The sequence below is a fragment of the Ranitomeya variabilis genome, chromosome 1 (genome assembly GCF_051348905.1).
Source record: "Ranitomeya variabilis isolate aRanVar5 chromosome 1, aRanVar5.hap1, whole genome shotgun sequence".
Taxonomy (NCBI): domain Eukaryota; kingdom Metazoa; phylum Chordata; class Amphibia; order Anura; family Dendrobatidae; genus Ranitomeya; species Ranitomeya variabilis.
The window spans coordinates 573,904,336-573,921,967 of NC_135232.1; the positions used below are offsets into that span (position 1 = coordinate 573,904,336).

Sequence of the window (17,632 nt, forward strand, 5' to 3'; positions counted from 1 at the left end):
GGGAACAGCTCCCGCTCAGGGTTCAATGGGGTCCCCACAACTTCTACTGCCACAACTTCTAGAGGGAGCCTATCGGGATTACACTCTAATCCTAAATTGGCGACCCCTGTGGCATACCTCTTAGGATCTTCGGGTTCTATGCCCGAAACAACATCTTTAGCTTCTCCTGCCATTACCTCTAGGGGGAGCCTGTCGGGATTACACTCTGTCCCTAGGTTGGCGACCCCTATGGCAGGTATTTCAATATCTTTGGGTTCTGTACCCGGTATAACTTTTTCCATGAGAGGGTTTACCCTGGTCTCCCACAGGGACCAAAACAGGGGAAAATCTCTTCCCAACACAGTCCCATAGGGAAGGGTCTTTGCCATTCCCACCACATGTCTAATGTCTCCACATGGTGTAGAAACATTGACCTCCACGGTCGGGTACTCCCGGATTTCCCCATGGATACCCATCACCTCCACTTTCTGTCCGTGGGTGTTGTCCCCAGCAACAAGGGAATGGTGGACCAGAGTCACTTTACTCCCCGTGTCCAGAAGAGCCTCTGTTCGGCACCCATTCACAAGTACCTGGCACAGCTGGGGTTCGCTGTCGGCGTTGCCTGTAGTGGTGGTACCAACTGGCTGAGCATACATAGAAATACGGCGACCATACTTGCAGTCCATAGGTTCAGACACCAATGGGCAGTTAACAGCCATATGGCCGGACCCTTGGCAGCGCCAACACCTGATCGCTGCAGCATGACTGTGCCCAGGAGCCGTTTTAGTTTTCCCCAGCTCCTGGGCTGGGGAAACCTTACGTGACAGCCGAAATGGAGCAGTGCTCCGTATAAAGTCCTGAGTGGCTGTATATTGCTCTACCAGTCCCACCACTTCATCCAGAGTGCCTGGGTCCCCTTGTCCCACCCAACGCTGTATGGCTGGTGGCAGAGCCCTCACCAGGCGGTCAACCACCACCCTCTCTACCATCTGGAACGGGGTTAATGTCTCAGGCTGAAGCCATTTTTTAACTAGTTGCAGCAAGTCATGCACCTGAGATCGGGCAGGGCGAGTCTCGGAAAAGGACCATTGGAACACCCGTTGGGCCCGCACATATGTATTAACCCCCAGTCTAGCAAGAATCTCACCTTTCAGCTTCCCATAGTCCAGGGCATTGTCCTGACTGAGGTCTATGAAGGCTTTCTGGGCATCTCCCGTCAGGAAATTGGACACCACCTCAGCCCACTGAGTCTCCGGCAAGCTCTCCCGCTCCGCAGTATGTTCAAAGATGGTGAGAAAAGCCTCCATGTCGTCCTCAGGCTCCATCTTCCTCAGCGCTGACCGGACCTTGTACCGAGCCTCAGACCGGAATGCTGTCCCTGGTGAACCTGCCTCTCGCATAGCCGCGAACTGCTGCATCAACAATTCAGTAGTCTGCTGTTGCTGCTTTTGTAGCTCCAACTGTTGTCGCTGTAATAGCAGCGCCTCTTGCTGCTGCTGCTGTGAGCGGGCAAACTGCTTCAAAAGCTCCTCCATTTTATCAGCTGGCTTAAACTGTAGCTTTGCAGGCTTAATCACTGACATGCAGCAAGCTTTGGGTATGCCTCAGTTCACATGGCTCGCATTCTCCACCATATGTGATGCAGCGGTACGACCATACACAGTGAAACGGCAGTGACCCAAACAAGTTCAAACAAAAGTTCTTTTATTGTGTTACTTCACACAGTCAATAGAGAATACGGCTTCTTCACACAGTCCATTAATAATGCATGGCTATGTGACGCAGTCAATACACAGGCCGCACTTCCCTCTGTCCAGTTTCCCTGGGTGACCGCACGCCGGTAACAAGTCTCTGTACTCACTCAGCATACTGCACTCTTTATCCTCTGGAGTGCAGCCGGGTACACATAAGACAGCCCAAGACGCAGGGTGTCAGTCTCTCTGGTTCCTTTAGCCTCTGTGTTGCTCCACACAGAGAGAGCTCTGCAGACAACTGCCCTGTCTGCTTCCAAGAACACACTGACACACCTCCCCCACTACTACAGGGCTTTTTAATCAGTCACTGCTTCATCATTCTAGTTACAGTCACACCTGTGTCTGTAGTACGCCCTCACGGCCTCACTACACTTCCATGCACATTCTGCAGAGCACATACAGCGCCCCCTAGCTGTAACAGGGGGTCACTGCCTCACAATTGACACAATCCACTTCTACTCATGCCGCATTTGTAGTTACCCGTACTTTCTAGCCAAGAATAAGCTCTTTTTGCCAATTGCAATTCCAGATCTGCAATATATTTGGTTTCTTGTCAGGCATGTAATGTGCAATACGTGGGATCGACCACACGTAAATTAAAGCAGAGAATTAAAGAACATGTATCAGGAGCTGCTACAGGTAATAGCAATGATAAACGCTCTTTGTCAGGAGTGTCCAGACACTTCAATAAGGTTATAAGGTTCATGCTGGTGACACGACTTCCATGAGAGTAACTGCCATTGAACAAGTAAAGAGGGCAGTCAGAGGAGGGAATACAGTATCTGCTCTACGAGCCAGAGAGGCAGCCTGGATCTTAAAATTAGATACTTGTTTCCCCAAAGGAATGAATTATAAAACAGATCTGATGTATTTTTATTAAGTGATGTTCTCATGTATAAATATTATAAATATATGTGGTTTATGTATATATGTGGGGGTATTTATATGTATTTACATATATTGGCGACATACATACTGTATGTGCGGCGCCCCCACACCGCCGCAGGGCCGAGGGGTACCCGGAGCCGGGCCTCTAGTTCTCAGTCTCGGGGTTGTCACGGTGGCTAGACCCGGTCCGTGGCCCTGTCCGTCAGTGGGGGACGTCCGGTGTAATAGGTGGTAGTAATGATAGCGGTGGAGCGGTGCAGTTGTGGGGTGTAAGTCGCGGTAAATAACGAGGACACCAGGTTGCAGTCTCTTTACCTCTTTACTGGAGATCTCTGAGTCCTCAGTCCAGAACACGGTTCACCAGGCTACGCAAGTCCGGCCGGTCCAATGGCACCTCCAGAGTTCTCCTCTCAGGTGGAAATCTGTGCCTTCCTTCTAGCGCTATGTGTTGTAGTCCTTCCCTGCTGTGCTTACGGAAAGTAACCCCACAACGGTTGTGTCTGTTTCTTAAGTTCCCTCACAACTCGATTTGATGTTCCTCTGTAATCCACCCCTTCCCTGTATTCAGGTTGGAATGGCACCCGTTTGTCAGGTAGGCCTGGAGTTCTTCCGGGACCCTAGAGTCGCCCCTCTCCCGCAATTGCCCCCCAAGACTTCATAGGTGATATGTGGTAGACAGCCCGCCTGAGACCGACTGTCCTGCCGCTGTTTGGAGTATGGCTTGAAGCTGTATTCTAATCCACTCCCTCGGCGTTCCGGCCACCGGTATTGCGCCTCAGCAGGGTGCTGCCTCTTTCAACAAAACCCCTGCTGGTATTCTCCTTCTGCTTGATCTCGTTTCTCACTCAGCACAATCTGTCTCGCTTCTAGTCCTTTCCTTGAGTCCCGCCGCTTCCAGGAGCCTGCGCGGACCCGTTACGTTCTTTCAATGCCAAGCCTCTGTGTTGTGAATTTGCTTTTTGCTCCCTCTAGTGGTTACTAGTTTTTTGACTCTGGTTTTTCTGTCATTCCTTTTATCCACACCTGGGTCGTTAGTTAGGGGTGTTGCTATATAAGCTCCCTGGACCTTCAGTTCAATGCCTGGCAACGTAGTTATCAGAGCTAGTCTGCTGTGCTCTTGTCTACTGATCCTGGTTCCAGTTATATCAGCTAAGTCTGCCTTTTGCTTTTTGCTATTTGTTTTGGTTTTGTATTTTTGTCCAGCTTGTTCCTAATCTATATCCTGACCTTTGCTGGAAGCTCTAGGGGGGCTGGTGTTCTCCCCCCGGACCGTTAGACGGTTCGGGGGTTCTTGAATTTCCAGTGTGGATTTTGATAGGGTTTTTGTTGACCATATAAGTTACCTTTCTTTATTCTGCTATCAGTAAGCGGGCCTCTCTATGCTAAACCTGGTTCATTTCTGTGTTTGTCATTTCCTCTTACCTCACCGTCATTATTTGTGGGGGGCTTCTATCCAGCTTTGGGGTTCCCTTCTCTGGAGGCAAGAAAGGTCTTTGTTTTCCTCTACTAGGGGTAGCTAGATTCTCCGGCTGGCGCGTGTCATCTAGAATCAACGTAGGAATGATCCCCGGCTACTTCTAGTGTTGGCGTTAGGAGTAGATATATGGTCAACCCAGTTACCACTGCCCTATGAGCTGGATTTTTGTATTCTGCAGACTTCCACGTTCCTCTGAGACCCTCGCCATTGGGGTCATAACACCTCTGCCAGGATCCCACCCCTGGCAGAGACCCTACAGTCTCTCCCTTCACAACACCCCCTGCCACAGGGTGTTGCTCCGTTCAATCCCGTCAGCGTTCTCTCTCACTTTCTGCCTGACCCCCAGTTTACCCACTATGGTGGGGAGTGGCCTAATGAATAGCACCCTTAGCTCCCCCCGGAGGCCCAGCTGTGAAACATATTGGTGTCTGTGATACCTGATTGGAGGAACTCCTTCGGTGCCATCGAACGTACCATGGCTCCCCTTAGCGGCGAAGCCACAGTACTGCAACGACCAGAACTCTGGGGCGCTGCACTCCCCCCTGGTTAAACACAGTACTCCGGGACTGGGAAGAAAAACAACAATACAGATTAGCAAAAAGACATACAATTTTGTTGAGTGCAAAACAATAAGTATACTTGAACAGGCTTCCCTTTATGGGAGGTGAGGACACTTTTAACGTTACAAACATGGTCAACATTATAAATTACAGGCTATGCATAACTCCTGTTACCCAACCGGGTATTCTACTTAGTGCAAATTCTGGAACAATAAATTAACATTGCCTTTAGGAAACATACACTCTTAGTTTACCAAAGGCCTTCCTATAATCACATTACAGGGTAAGGTAACTTCACATTCTCCTACTTTGAACCTGCAGGACCGCCTGTCCCTATGGCACCAGACCTACTGCCTCTCCTTTCTTTTACAGGACCGCCCTGTTCATCCAGGGCCTACTGCCTTTCTCTACTATACATAGTATAGACATAACATTCCTTTCGTTTAAAGAACTCTGAGCCAGCTCTACTCGGCTCCTTTAAGGACTCACTCTCTAACCCCTACGGGTTCACTCTCTGTCCTTAGTAACAAAGTAACTTTCAATGGGGACGCGGGGTTTACCTTCTATCCTCACCTTCATTATTACTTTGCTTACTTTCAACTATGCAGACCTCTATCTCTACCCCTACGGGCTCTCTGCATCTTTTCTTTCTGCAAAACATTATTTAGACATTTCAACAAATTCAACACATATAACTTAGCATGTAAAACAGTTACATTTTTTTTTTCAAGGCATCATTATGGCATTACTGTTCTGCAACAGTATCTCTCTCAAGTTCAGTTTCTCACATCCCCTTTAAGAGGAGACCAAGTCTTTCTAAGGGAGCTCGTCTTCTCAGCCTACCAGCCCATGCAAAGGTTCCGGCATGGTATCTTCGCAAAGTGTCTTTAACTAGAACCGGTAGGAAAGGTATCTTCACAAAGTGTCTTTGGCTCAAACCAATAGGGCAAATATCTTCGCAAAGTGTCTTTGGCTAAAACCAGTAGGGTGCACCTTTAAGAAGGTGCAAACTATTTACAAGAAAGTTCAAATCATGCACTGTTCATGATTCAGCAGTTTTTATAACATTGTGGAACAAAAAGCAAAAATGAAAGTGAAAGCAAAAATAAAAAGCAATAGGGATCCCGGGTAAACAAAGGGATCCCTTTAAGAGTTAACCCAGGACGGGTTTTAGCAGCAAAACAGCAAGGAAATAAACAGTTAACTATTTACAGTTTCAGGTTTCCGAGGCTTAGTTGGACGGCTTCCAGGGCTGCACCTGGCACTTAACCCTTCTTGGCCTGGGCAAAGTGAGGTCCAGGGTTACACCCAGTGCTGGACAAACGCCGTTAATCCGTCTTTCATGTACGATTAAATCATGCGCCGCGATGGAGGTCTGCGCAGCTTGAGTATGGGCATCTGCTGCAGCAGAGGTAGCGGCTGCTGCAAGATCAGTCACTGGAACGGAGTCAGCAGCTGTGGCGCTAGCAGTCGCTGGGGTGGTGTCGGTCGTCAGGGCAGGGTGGCTCTTCCTACCTGCTTCAGATGCGGTTCCTCCGGTGCCGGTCTGCTCCGTCTCCGCTGGGGTCTGGAACGCTGGCTGCAGGGCCTTGTTCTGCGACGCTGTCATCTCTGCTTGCAGTACCTCGCTTTCCGGCAGGGCCTTGCTTTCCAGCTTCGGAGCGCTGGGACTTCTTCCCTGCTCCGGACCAGATGAGGCTGCCGACAGATGTCCGGTGAGGCTCCTGATGATGGCCTTCTTCCACCCGGCCTCGGTGCTCAGCTGCGTCCGCCGGGGTCGGTCGCTGAGCTCGTCCACTCCGGCCTGCAGGAATTCAGCATCAGCGGTGGAGGCCTGGTTGCGGTGCCCCTCCGGGTGGCTGGGGGAGTCCTCTGCTCCGACCCCATGCTCCGGCTCCGGGCGGCTCGCCATGGCGTCCTCCATGTCGCTCGCTCCTTCTTCCTGGTCCTTTTCCCGCTCTCTTCTTCGTGGGCGGTTTCGTTTTCGTTGTCTCTGCCCACCATTAAGGATCAGGAGGCGGATCTCGGCTGCTGACGGACACGTCCTCAAGGGGCCGAGATATTTAGACTGGGCGGCCATTGTCTTTCGCGCTCTTCAGCTTGTTCACGCCCACTTCCACGCCCTTCTTCTTCTCCTGCGCTCTCCTTAGCGCTGTAATGGCGGCGGTTTTGGCGGGAACTTCTGGCGGCAAGTGGCAACACACAGTCCTTGTAATAAAGCACAGTCCAAGCATGATAAATCACAGTTCCAAGGCACACATGACCTGATTCTTCAGGCTTAAGTAGATCCTGTTCGTGACGCCAAGTTTGCGGCGCCCCCACACCGCCGCAGGGCCGAGGGGTACCCGGAGCCGGGCCTCTAGTTCTCAGTCTCGGGGTTGTCACGGTGGCTAGACCCGGTCCGTGGCCCTGTCCGTCAGTGGGGGACGTCCGGTGTAATAGGTGGTAGTAATGATAGCGGTGGAGCGGTGCAGTTGTGGGGTGTAAGTCGCGGTAAATAACGAGGACACCAGGTTGCAGTCTCTTTACCTCTTTACTGGAGATCTCTGAGTCCTCAGTCCAGAACACGGTTCACCAGGCTACGCAAGTCCGGCCGGTCCAATGGCACCTCCAGAGTTCTCCTCTCAGGTGGAAATCTGTGCCTTCCTTCTAGCGCTATGTGTTGTAGTCCTTCCCTGCTGTGCTTACGGAAAGTAACCCCACAACGGTTGTGTCTGTTTCTTAAGTTCCCTCACAACTCGATTTGATGTTCCTCTGTAATCCACCCCTTCCCTGTATTCAGGTTGGAATGGCACCCGTTTGTCAGGTAGGCCTGGAGTTCTTCCGGGACCCTAGAGTCGCCCCTCTCCCGCAATTGCCCCCCAAGACTTCATAGGTGATATGTGGTAGACAGCCCGCCTGAGACCGACTGTCCTGCCGCTGTTTGGAGTATGGCTTGAAGCTGTATTCTAATCCACTCCCTCGGCGTTCCGGCCACCGGTATTGCGCCTCAGCAGGGTGCTGCCTCTTTCAACAAAACCCCTGCTGGTATTCTCCTTCTGCTTGATCTCGTTTCTCACTCAGCACAATCTGTCTCGCTTCTAGTCCTTTCCTTGAGTCCCGCCGCTTCCAGGAGCCTGCGCGGACCCGTTACGTTCTTTCAATGCCAAGCCTCTGCCAGGATCCCACCCCTGGCAGAGACCCTACAGTCTCTCCCTTCACAACACCCCCTGCCACAGGGTGTTGCTCCGTTCAATCCCGTCAGCGTTCTCTCTCACTTTCTGCCTGACCCCCAGTTTACCCACTATGGTGGGGAGTGGCCTAATGAATAGCACCCTTAGCTCCCCCCGGAGGCCCAGCTGTGAAACATATTGGTGTCTGTGATACCTGATTGGAGGAACTCCTTCGGTGCCATCGAACGTACCATGGCTCCCCTTAGCGGCGAAGCCACAGTACTGCAACGACCAGAACTCTGGGGCGCTGCATATGTATTCTTACAATTTGTATTTGCAATAATGTACATACACTTAGGCTGCTTTCACACATCAGGTTTTTTGTTTCAGGCACAATCCGGCAAATCCAGCAAAAAACGGGTCCGTTTTTTATACAAACCGGATCCATTTTTTTCCCATAGAGTTGTATTAGCGCCGGATTGTGCCTGAAGGACATGCGTTTCATCCGTTTTGTGCTGGATCCGTCCCTTCAGGCTTTTTTGCCGGACACAATAAACGTCTCCTGCAACATTTTTTCAGTCCGGCGAAAATGCCTGAAGGGACGTTTCCGTCAATAAACGCATCAAACGGATGTGTGAATGTAGGATTCCGGCTACCGAATCCGTTTTTACACATTGGGCATGCCCAGAAGCATTGTTTTCGTTTCTGGCATGTGGAGATTCTCTCTCTCTCTCTCTCTCTCTCTCTCTCTCTCTCTCTCTCTCTCTCTCTCTCCCTCTCCCTCTCAGGAACTCCAAAATACATGCGCAGTGAGGAATGCCGGATCCAGCTAAAAAACGGATCCGGTGCATCAGTTTTTCAAACCGGATCCGTTTTTCACACCGGATCCGTTTTTTAGCAAATTTGCCGGATTTAGCCTGAAACAAAAAGCCTGATGTGTGAAAGCAGCCTTAGTGGCTATAACGTTTGTATAACAGTCAGGTTGAGCAGGGTGTGTGTCTTTGTCCAATGGGTACTCAGGTGTTTGATATATGGTTAATTGACATGTATTGTGCTTGGTTATAGCCTTTTGTTATGTGCCTTTATGTATTGTGTTGTAATATGTTTTTACTATGCTATGACTAAGGGCAGTATTGCCTGAAATGTGTCAGCTTGTTTTTATGATGCACTAATAAAGGACAAGATTTTATTATATTTTCATCTCCTCCATTCAATTATTGCATGAGCCGGACAAGTGAGTGATTTGCATTTTCACCTGGGAGTCGGCCAGCAGGAACTTGGTGGTGATCCGTACTCTGCACATGTCTAATGAGGATTCGACTCTAATATGTCTGGTTGGGTGAGCTGATGAAATCCTAGTATTTGCAAGTCTTAAAAATGCATCAAAAGCATAATTCATTAGACTGAGCTATTGCCTCACCTCACTTATATAACTATTCATGTATTGCCCTCCCAAATTTTTTTCCAAATCTGGTCTCTTGTAGCCTCTGTTTACACAGCCTCCATTCACTTAATAGCCCTCTACATCTGTATTTACACATATACTGACTGGTGACCGGTTCATGCAGCGTCATTAGAGTACCCTATTTATGATATTTATGGTTGGACCGTACGATACATGCATTTATTACCACTTACCTTTCATGTCTCTCCTATTTCTTCATAGATTGTGAGCTTGGGAGCAGTGACCTTACTCATCTTGGTAGCTGTTGAATTATGGGTTTAATCTGTTTTGTTTTTATTGTCCCCTCTGAAATGTAAAGTGCTGCCCAATGTATTGGCACTATACAGCAGCTATAAATTATTATTATTATTAGGGTTGCAAATGGTTGAAATCACAAAAATCAGCAAATTATTACTTATCCTATAGAAAAGAGTAACCCTTTAACCATGGCATATAATTGGATCCCCATAACACTAAGTTGTGGTGCTGTTGATAGGTTTGGCATAGCGGATGGAAGGGGGTGTCCACAAAGGTGCCCAATTTTGCTATGTAGGTCAGTATTTTAAGCCATGGCAGATGAATGACCAAATGAAAAGTAAAAAACAAAATATAAATGTTAGTACGTGATGTTAGGGTTACCTCTAAGATCAGATGCTGGAGTCCGTAGTATTAAATACTTCTCTAAAGATAATAGCAGCCAGAGAAAAGAAAAATGCTTTCAGGAGGGCAGTCCCGGCCGGTGACACACACTTCCTGAGCCTGCTCCCCACTGGCATGTGCGCGTGTGTGAAAGCTCGTAGCTGCTCCAAACCTATTCAGTGTGGGGGACTCTATGCATCAATTGTTCTAATTCCATATGCTTTGGAGCTAATTAACTTGACTCTTGGGACTTTTTTTGCGTTTATTCTATGTGATTTTTAATATGACCAGTCGATTGACTGAACTTAGTGGATTATGGTTTTTATAATAATTTTGTTATGTTCTTCTACAAGGTATTTTTGTGCAAACTATATAGTATATTAAGTTGTTTTTATTGACAATTTTGTGGTGTTGTTCGTTGTTTTGCAGCAAATACCTTTGTATAGTTCCACTTTGCGCCAACCCATTCTATTTTTACTAAAATATAAATGTTATCTAAAGACATCATTCTTATTTTTGTCCACATCATTAATCATTACTTATAGAAAGACTGTTAGATTATACCATACCCGGTTCTTGCAAAATTACCCCAGGCTTTCATAATTCTTTTGCTGAGCAACTGTTCTTCTTCAGTGAAATTGCTTCCTTTGATGAGAGGCTTTCCAAACATAAATGGCAGGATAGCACCGTGAAGGACTCCCATCCATTTAGGCCAAACTTCTTTTGAGGAGTGATGGTTAAATTCATAAAAATATATGTTTGATTCACGTTTTGCCATTTCATCAGCAAAATATTTCATTGGACAAATCATGTAATAATCTCGTAATATAAGCTCCATGGCTTCTCTGTTTTTCTCCAAGTTGTTTTCATCCTCCCAGTCTTTATATTCAAATAATATGGATTCAATTCCAATATCTCCAGCTATTGGGAATAACCCTGTAATTCCTTGTATTACCTGTTCAGTGGTTAAAAGACTATCATGTTCTCTACTCATACCAGGTACCCACGTTACTGTAAAAGGATTCCCATCATCCTTGGTGCCGCCTATTAAAATGTCAATATTTTTAGGCATTTTCTTTATAATATTATTTGGCATATCACTAATAAAGTCAAAATCAACAATAGGTATAATGTGTGTAAGAGAAAATAGGTATTTTGTTTCAACCAATAATTGCATCTCGACTACTTTTGTAGGATCTTTGTTTTGAAGACATGTTACCAGTGCACCATCATTATCAACTGGACAGTCTAAAAGTTCGGCTAATTTCATAGTCAGCCTCTTGGCTCTTTTATGAGAATTTATTGCCCATCCCGCACTTGGAGATCCACTTTGCACAATCACCCTATTAAAGTATTTTTGGCTTCCTGGAGATAGTAAATGCAAGCCAACACATGCTGCTCCACAACTGTGTCCAAGCAAGGTAACACTGCCAGGATTGCCTCCAAAAGATGCAATGTTTTCGTGAACCCACCGAAGTGCCAACTGTTGGTCAAACATGCCAGCATTTCCAGGAATGTCTTTATTTCCTGGTAATGCCAAAAAACCTAGAGCTCCGACTCTGTAGTTCATTGATACCACAATCATGTCCTCTGAGTAAGCGAGAATACTTGGGTCATATAGTTCCATAGATGAGCTCCCAGAGATGAAAGCTCCACCATAGATAAATATTATTACATGTGCAGACTTTGGATTAGATGATGGAACCCAAACGTTCAAAAATAGACAATCTTCACTCATTTCATTGTTGACTTGCCACATATTTGAACCAGGAAAACTAGCACGATCTTCATATCTTTTTTGATAACAGGATTTACCAAATTTTGAAGCGTCATAGACACCTTGCCATGGTTTTCGAGGCTCTGGCTTTTTGAATCTTTGTGTTCCCGTTGGTGGTTCTCCATAAGGTATACCCAGAAAGGCAATCACTGATCCAGAATTTGTAGGTATATGGAAACCTCTGACCTTCCCTTGTTTAATTTCCACAATTGTTCCGTGCTCAGCATAGACATTTAGTGCTAAAGCAAGTATCAAAATGAGATATGCCATTAAAAAGGTGATTACTTTATGTCTATCTTTTTCCATTATTCCTGTAATAAAAACAATAAGCAATTGATTACTTTAAAATGTGTTTTTTTGTTTTCTGATAAACTGCTAAAACTAGGGCTCTAGAGGCCCGACACAAAGTTATTTGGGGAAACATCGTGTATCAAGCATACTCAACTATTCACTAAGGCTGCATTTACACTGCATGTCCACTTAAAAAATGCATCAGCTGTCAGCTGTACACTGTAGCTGACACCCATCCCCATCAGCCTCGATGGGTATTGGCATCACCCATGGTTTTTAACCCCTAGATGTTGCTGTCAATTGTGAAAGTGACATCTAAATGGTTAATGGAGAATGGATGCTCCATCTTTAACACAAATGGCACCCTTGAGATCATGACTGAGTAGTCCTGATGGATGCCATAGCAGTCCAAGGTCAAGTAATTGCTTTAGAGGCTGCCAGGTATCACAGACTGTTCAGATGTTAGCAACATTTTAATTCCTGTCATTCCACTTTTTATTAATTCTTGCTAAACATGTGAAGTGTTAGTAAACTACTTGACAGCAGTTCTAAAAATGTTGAGGGGTGTTGTTTTCTAAAGTAGTATAACTTTTGGAAGTTTTCCAGTATATATGCCCTGCAAAGTCACTTCAAAACTGAATAGGTCTCTAAAAAAATAAGTCTTGTAAATTTCCTTGAAAAATAAAATTGCGGCTAAATTTTTAAACTTTTTAATATCCTAACGAAATTAAAGGAAAATTGACAAGTCATGTTGATGTAAGGTAGACATAAAGTAAATGTTGTCTGTTAACTTTTGTGTGGAACGGCTATCTGCATTACAGTTATAAATATTCAAAGTTTGACAATTGCATATTTTCTGACTTTTTTTTCCAAAAATGCTGATATTTTCATATCAGAATTTTTAGATTAATATTTTTATTATTTAAAAGTAAAATTATGTTGCCAAAAATTTTCCACTAACATAAAGAATAATGTGTCATGAAAACACAATCCCAAAATCACTGGGATATATTGAAACATTTGAGAGTTATTGCTTCATAAAGTGACACTGGTCATTTTTGAAAAATGTTATAAAATGGGATATATTACAAATATGTCAAAAGTCAGTCATTTATTGGTCTGTTTAGACAGGATTGCCACAATTCCATGTGCACAGAATTATTCTTATTCTTAATATGATTGTTCTGTTTACATTGACTATCACTACTATCCGATTCAGAAAACACCAATTAGTCATTCAGGCTAAGAAAAACATCAAAAGGACGATATGCTGCTGAGAATAATAATTTTTTAGCAAGCTTAAAAATATTTCATTCAATACACAAGTGTTTTGTAAAGGTACCTTCACACTGAACGATATCACTAGCGATCTGTGATGTTGCAGCGTCTTGGCTAGCGATATCGTTGAGTTTGACAGGCAGCAGCGATCAGGATCCTGCTGTGCCATCGTTGCTCGGAGCAGAAAGTCCAGAACTTTATTTCGTCGCTGGACTCCCGCAGACATCGCTGAATCGGCGTGTGTGACGCCGATTCAGCGATGTCTTCACTGGTAACCAGGGTAAACATCGGGTTACTAAGCGCAGGGCCGCGCTTAGTAACCCGATGTTTACCCTGGTTACCAGTGTAAATGTAAAAAAAACCAAACACTACATACTTACATTCCGGTGTCTGCCCCCCGGCGTTGTGCTTTCCTGCACTGTCAGCGCCGGCCAGCCGTAAAGCAGATTACAGCGGTGATGTCACCGCTGTGCTTTCCGGCCGGCGCTCACAGTCAGTGCAGGAAAGCACAGCGCCGCGGGACAGACACCGGAATGTAAGTATGTAGTGTTTGGTTTTTTTTACATTAGCACTGGTAACCAGGGTAAACATCGGGTTACTAAGCGCGGCCCTGCGCTTAATAACCTGATGTTTACCCTGGTTACCCGGGGACCGGCATCGTTGGTCGCTGGAGAGCTGTCTGTGTGACAGCTCTCCAGCGACCACACAGTGATGCTGCAGCGATCTAGATCGTTGTCTAGATCGCTGCAGCGTCGCTAAATGTGACGGTACCTTTAGTTTGTTGATGATTGGAAAACAAACATTCCTAGCAATGCATGTAAAGGATTATTGACTAGTGTAAATGCAGCTTAAGAATTTCAACTTGAAGAGGAGACATCAAGGTTTTGATGTAACCCATGAAAACTGCACTTGTGAATTCTACCAGAACTTACAGGACACGTCTAGAAATTGTGACATCAGTGGTTGGTTGAAAGATCTCCCACAAAAGCATCTTGAAAGTTCCTCAAAACTAGCATTTTTTAGATAAAGTCCCAGACCATGGATGCACAGTCAGGTGCTGGAAAACTTTGTCATAGAAGTTGTTGGGCAAGTGAGTATTGTTCTGTAAAGAAAATGTTCTACTGTTTTCTACAGCATCTTCCAATAGTTGGTAAAATATCAAAATCTGGTTATGTTTTCAACAGTAGTAAATCACAATTCAGCTTTAATTTTATCAGAGCAGTTAAAGAAATTAAAGCCCTTGAGTCATTATGAAGTCCGTTTTATTTTTTTAGGGTAAATTCACACAAAACATGCTTATGTCCCGTGTTCTGTCTGTACGAACAGTAGACTGCCCAAAAGCAGCAGACAAAACAATTGTAACTGTTATGCTCCCGCCTGCCTCGCCGCATGTGCCTCATACTCACCTCGCTGCGGCGTCCTGGCGCGTCCCTGCTTGCTTCCGGTCTTCTCTCCCTGCGTGCTCGGCTCCCGCTCCTCCTCGGGTGCGTGTGCTCTGGGTTCCTCGGTGCATGCGCACACGTCTTTCATTGAAGCCTGGCCGTGTCTTCTGTGCTGCCCTGTGCACTCTGACGCGGAAGGTATGCCCCCACTCTCTTTATCAGGCTGCCTCTTCCTATTGGCGGTGCCTGATTGTCATTTGTTTCCTTCAAGTGAATCTGGCTCCACGTCCTCCCGGCATTCTTTCCTGTCTGGTTGCTCACCGCTCACTTCCGTTGTTGTAACTAATCTTGGTCTTCTCCGTGCTCCCTCCTAGTGCCTGTCCTCCAGTGTCTCCCTTCCAGTCCGTGTTCCAGTGTTCCCTGCCTGCCTGTCCTCTGGTGTCTTCCCTCCTATCCGTGTTCCAGTGTCCGAGCCTGCCTGCCTGCCTCCATCTTCCTCCTAGTCCGTGTTCCAGTCTCCAGCCTGTCTTCCGTGTCCTTCCTCCGGTCCCTGCTCCTGTGGTTAGTCCTCCTGTTCGTCTCCTCCGTCCAGTCTGCATTCCCACGCTCTCCCTGTTTCTGTCTCCTCATTAGTCCTTATTTTACCCTATTAGTTGCCTTCTTGCCCGTCCTTCTTTACCAGCTGCCGTGGTGATAGTCTCCCTCGAGGCTGCCCCTAACGCTCCCTGTATAGGGGGTGGTGCACTTGGTCAGCTTGCTCGGAGCAATGGGCAGATCAAGAGCTCTTGTGTATGGAAGAGTCCAGTGAAATAGCTGGTGGCCGAACTATAGGCCCAACTATCGTTCAAACAATATCTATCTATTGTGTATGATGTCCTTTGGATGTCTCCTTGTTAGTGGTCTCAATATGACTTATCTTTTAGAACAGGGATTAGCAGATCATTCAAAATTCAAATTCACCTCTTCATGTGTTTTTTCCCAGGTAACTCAGTTCCAAAGATAGTGAATGTGACTTTGGCTCTGATGAGACCTGGGAGCGTTTTGCTCAAGCACACTAAAGATCATAATGTGCACCGTACCCTTGTGTTAGAACCAGGGTATTAACAGGGAGGTTCTCAGGGGCCAGAAATCTGAGTGGTATGGTGAGTATAAGGATTTTTTTTTATTTTTTTAACCTGTTAATGGCCTCTTTTAATGGTATTATGGGAAATGCAGAATTATGTAAAATTCGAGTACAATTAAAATTCACTCAAATTTGTTTACTTGAATTTGTCCTATTTAGTGTTGTAACGTGTTAGCCAGTAGATATAAAAAATATTACAATTTGAGAGTCCTTAGTGGTTCATACCTTTTAAAGGCTAACTGAAAAGATGATAATAAATTGAAAGTTTTCGAGACTACTGATGAAGAGACCTGAGTAGTCTTGAAAGCTCGCAATTTGTTACCATCTTTTCAGTTAGCCATTAAAAGATATCAACAAGTGAGCACTCTCAAATCTTAATATTTTTCCATTTAGACAGTTAGATAAATAAGACCAAGTATATCAAACGTTAAAGTACATGAGCAATGTCATCTACTAAAAATCTTGAGTAATTGTCTCCAGGCATTTGGAAGATTGGGAGTTGAGGGTGAACAGTACAATTTTTGAAGAGTTTACTACTTTAAAGGGAACCTGTCACCCCAAAATCAAAGGTGAGCTAAACCCCCAGCATCAGGGGCTTATCTACAGCATTCTGTAATGCTGCAGATAAGCCCCCAATGTATCCTGAAAGATTAGAAAAAGAGGTTAGATTATACTCACCCAGGGGTGGTCCCGATTCTGTTCTGGTCCGATGGGCGTCGCGGTCCGGCGCAGGCGTACTTTGTCTGCCCTGTTGAGGGCAGAGCAAAGTACTGCAGTGCGCAGGCGCCGGGAAAGGTCAGAGAGGCCCAGCACCTAGGCAGACAAAGTACGCCTGCACCAGAGCCGCAGCCTGAAGACAAGAAGAGGACGTCATCATACGAAGATGGGAGGCCCCGGACCACGACGCCCATCGGACCAGAACAGAACCGGGACCGCCCCTGGGTGAGTATAATCTAACCTCTTTTTTCATCTTTCAGGATACATCGGGGGCTTATCTACAGAATTGCAGAATGCTGTAGATAAGCCCCTGATGCCGGTGGGCTTAGCTCACCTTTGATTTTGGGGGAGACAGGTTCCCTTTAATAAATCCTTAGACATGTGTTTGGGCGTCATTGACTTTAGTTCATCCAAGGCTTTATTTGCCTTTGTAAAATAAGCCAAGTATTCAATGCTGAATTGTAATTCTTGGACAGTGATGAAAGTTACAACAGAGGAACCTTGGACTTCAACCCTCAATATAAAATAAAATGTTTGTTTTTTTTTAACTACTTTTCACATATTTTCATAGAGGTCATTAACACTAGAACTACTGATCTCATGACCCCGACTAGAACTACTGAATGTAGTCATTTTGACTCCTGACTTGTTTTCGTTTATTTTTAGAGTTTCATTTGTGGTAATTTATTAATATTTTTAATGTATTATTATTGTGAGATCCAACAGTAATGCTTTGGAATTTTTTTTTCTGATTTTTCATATTTTTCTACAGGAAATAACAAAAGTAAACTAAGTAAAACAATAATAATAAATGTATAATGTTCGTTCATTTTTGACTGGACCTATAAAAGTCTTGATGTTGTAGCTAATTTATACATTTTTTCACAGAATTATACTGTATGTGAACATGGTTGATCATAAACAAAAGAAAAATGAAAAAAACCACATAATTTTTATAGTTTTCGCGTCATAAACCATTACATTGCATTATTGCTATATTCATGCATATTGCCCATTTGCAGATAAAAAAATATTCTTTCTAGCTGTAAACTATAACTAATAACATCAAGCTGTATGCAAATATAGTTTTTCCCCAAAAAAAATTGCTGCTTCACACTATACAGTACAAAATAATTGAATAATATGACAATAAAATGTTGTATCTGCTATA

General features: G+C 45.2%; 1 protein-coding gene across 1 annotated transcript in view; it reads right to left on the bottom strand.

Annotated features, from left to right (window-relative positions):
- Positions 1–17,632, bottom strand: part of LOC143768763 (cholinesterase-like) — a 65,620-nt gene that overhangs the window by 43,330 nt on the left and 4,658 nt on the right. The window contains exon 2 of the mRNA XM_077257413.1: positions 10,463–11,981. Coding sequence (XP_077113528.1) covers positions 10,463–11,976 — 1,514 coding nt within the window. The 5' untranslated portion in view covers positions 11,977–11,981. The remainder of the gene's footprint in view (positions 1–10,462; positions 11,982–17,632) is intronic.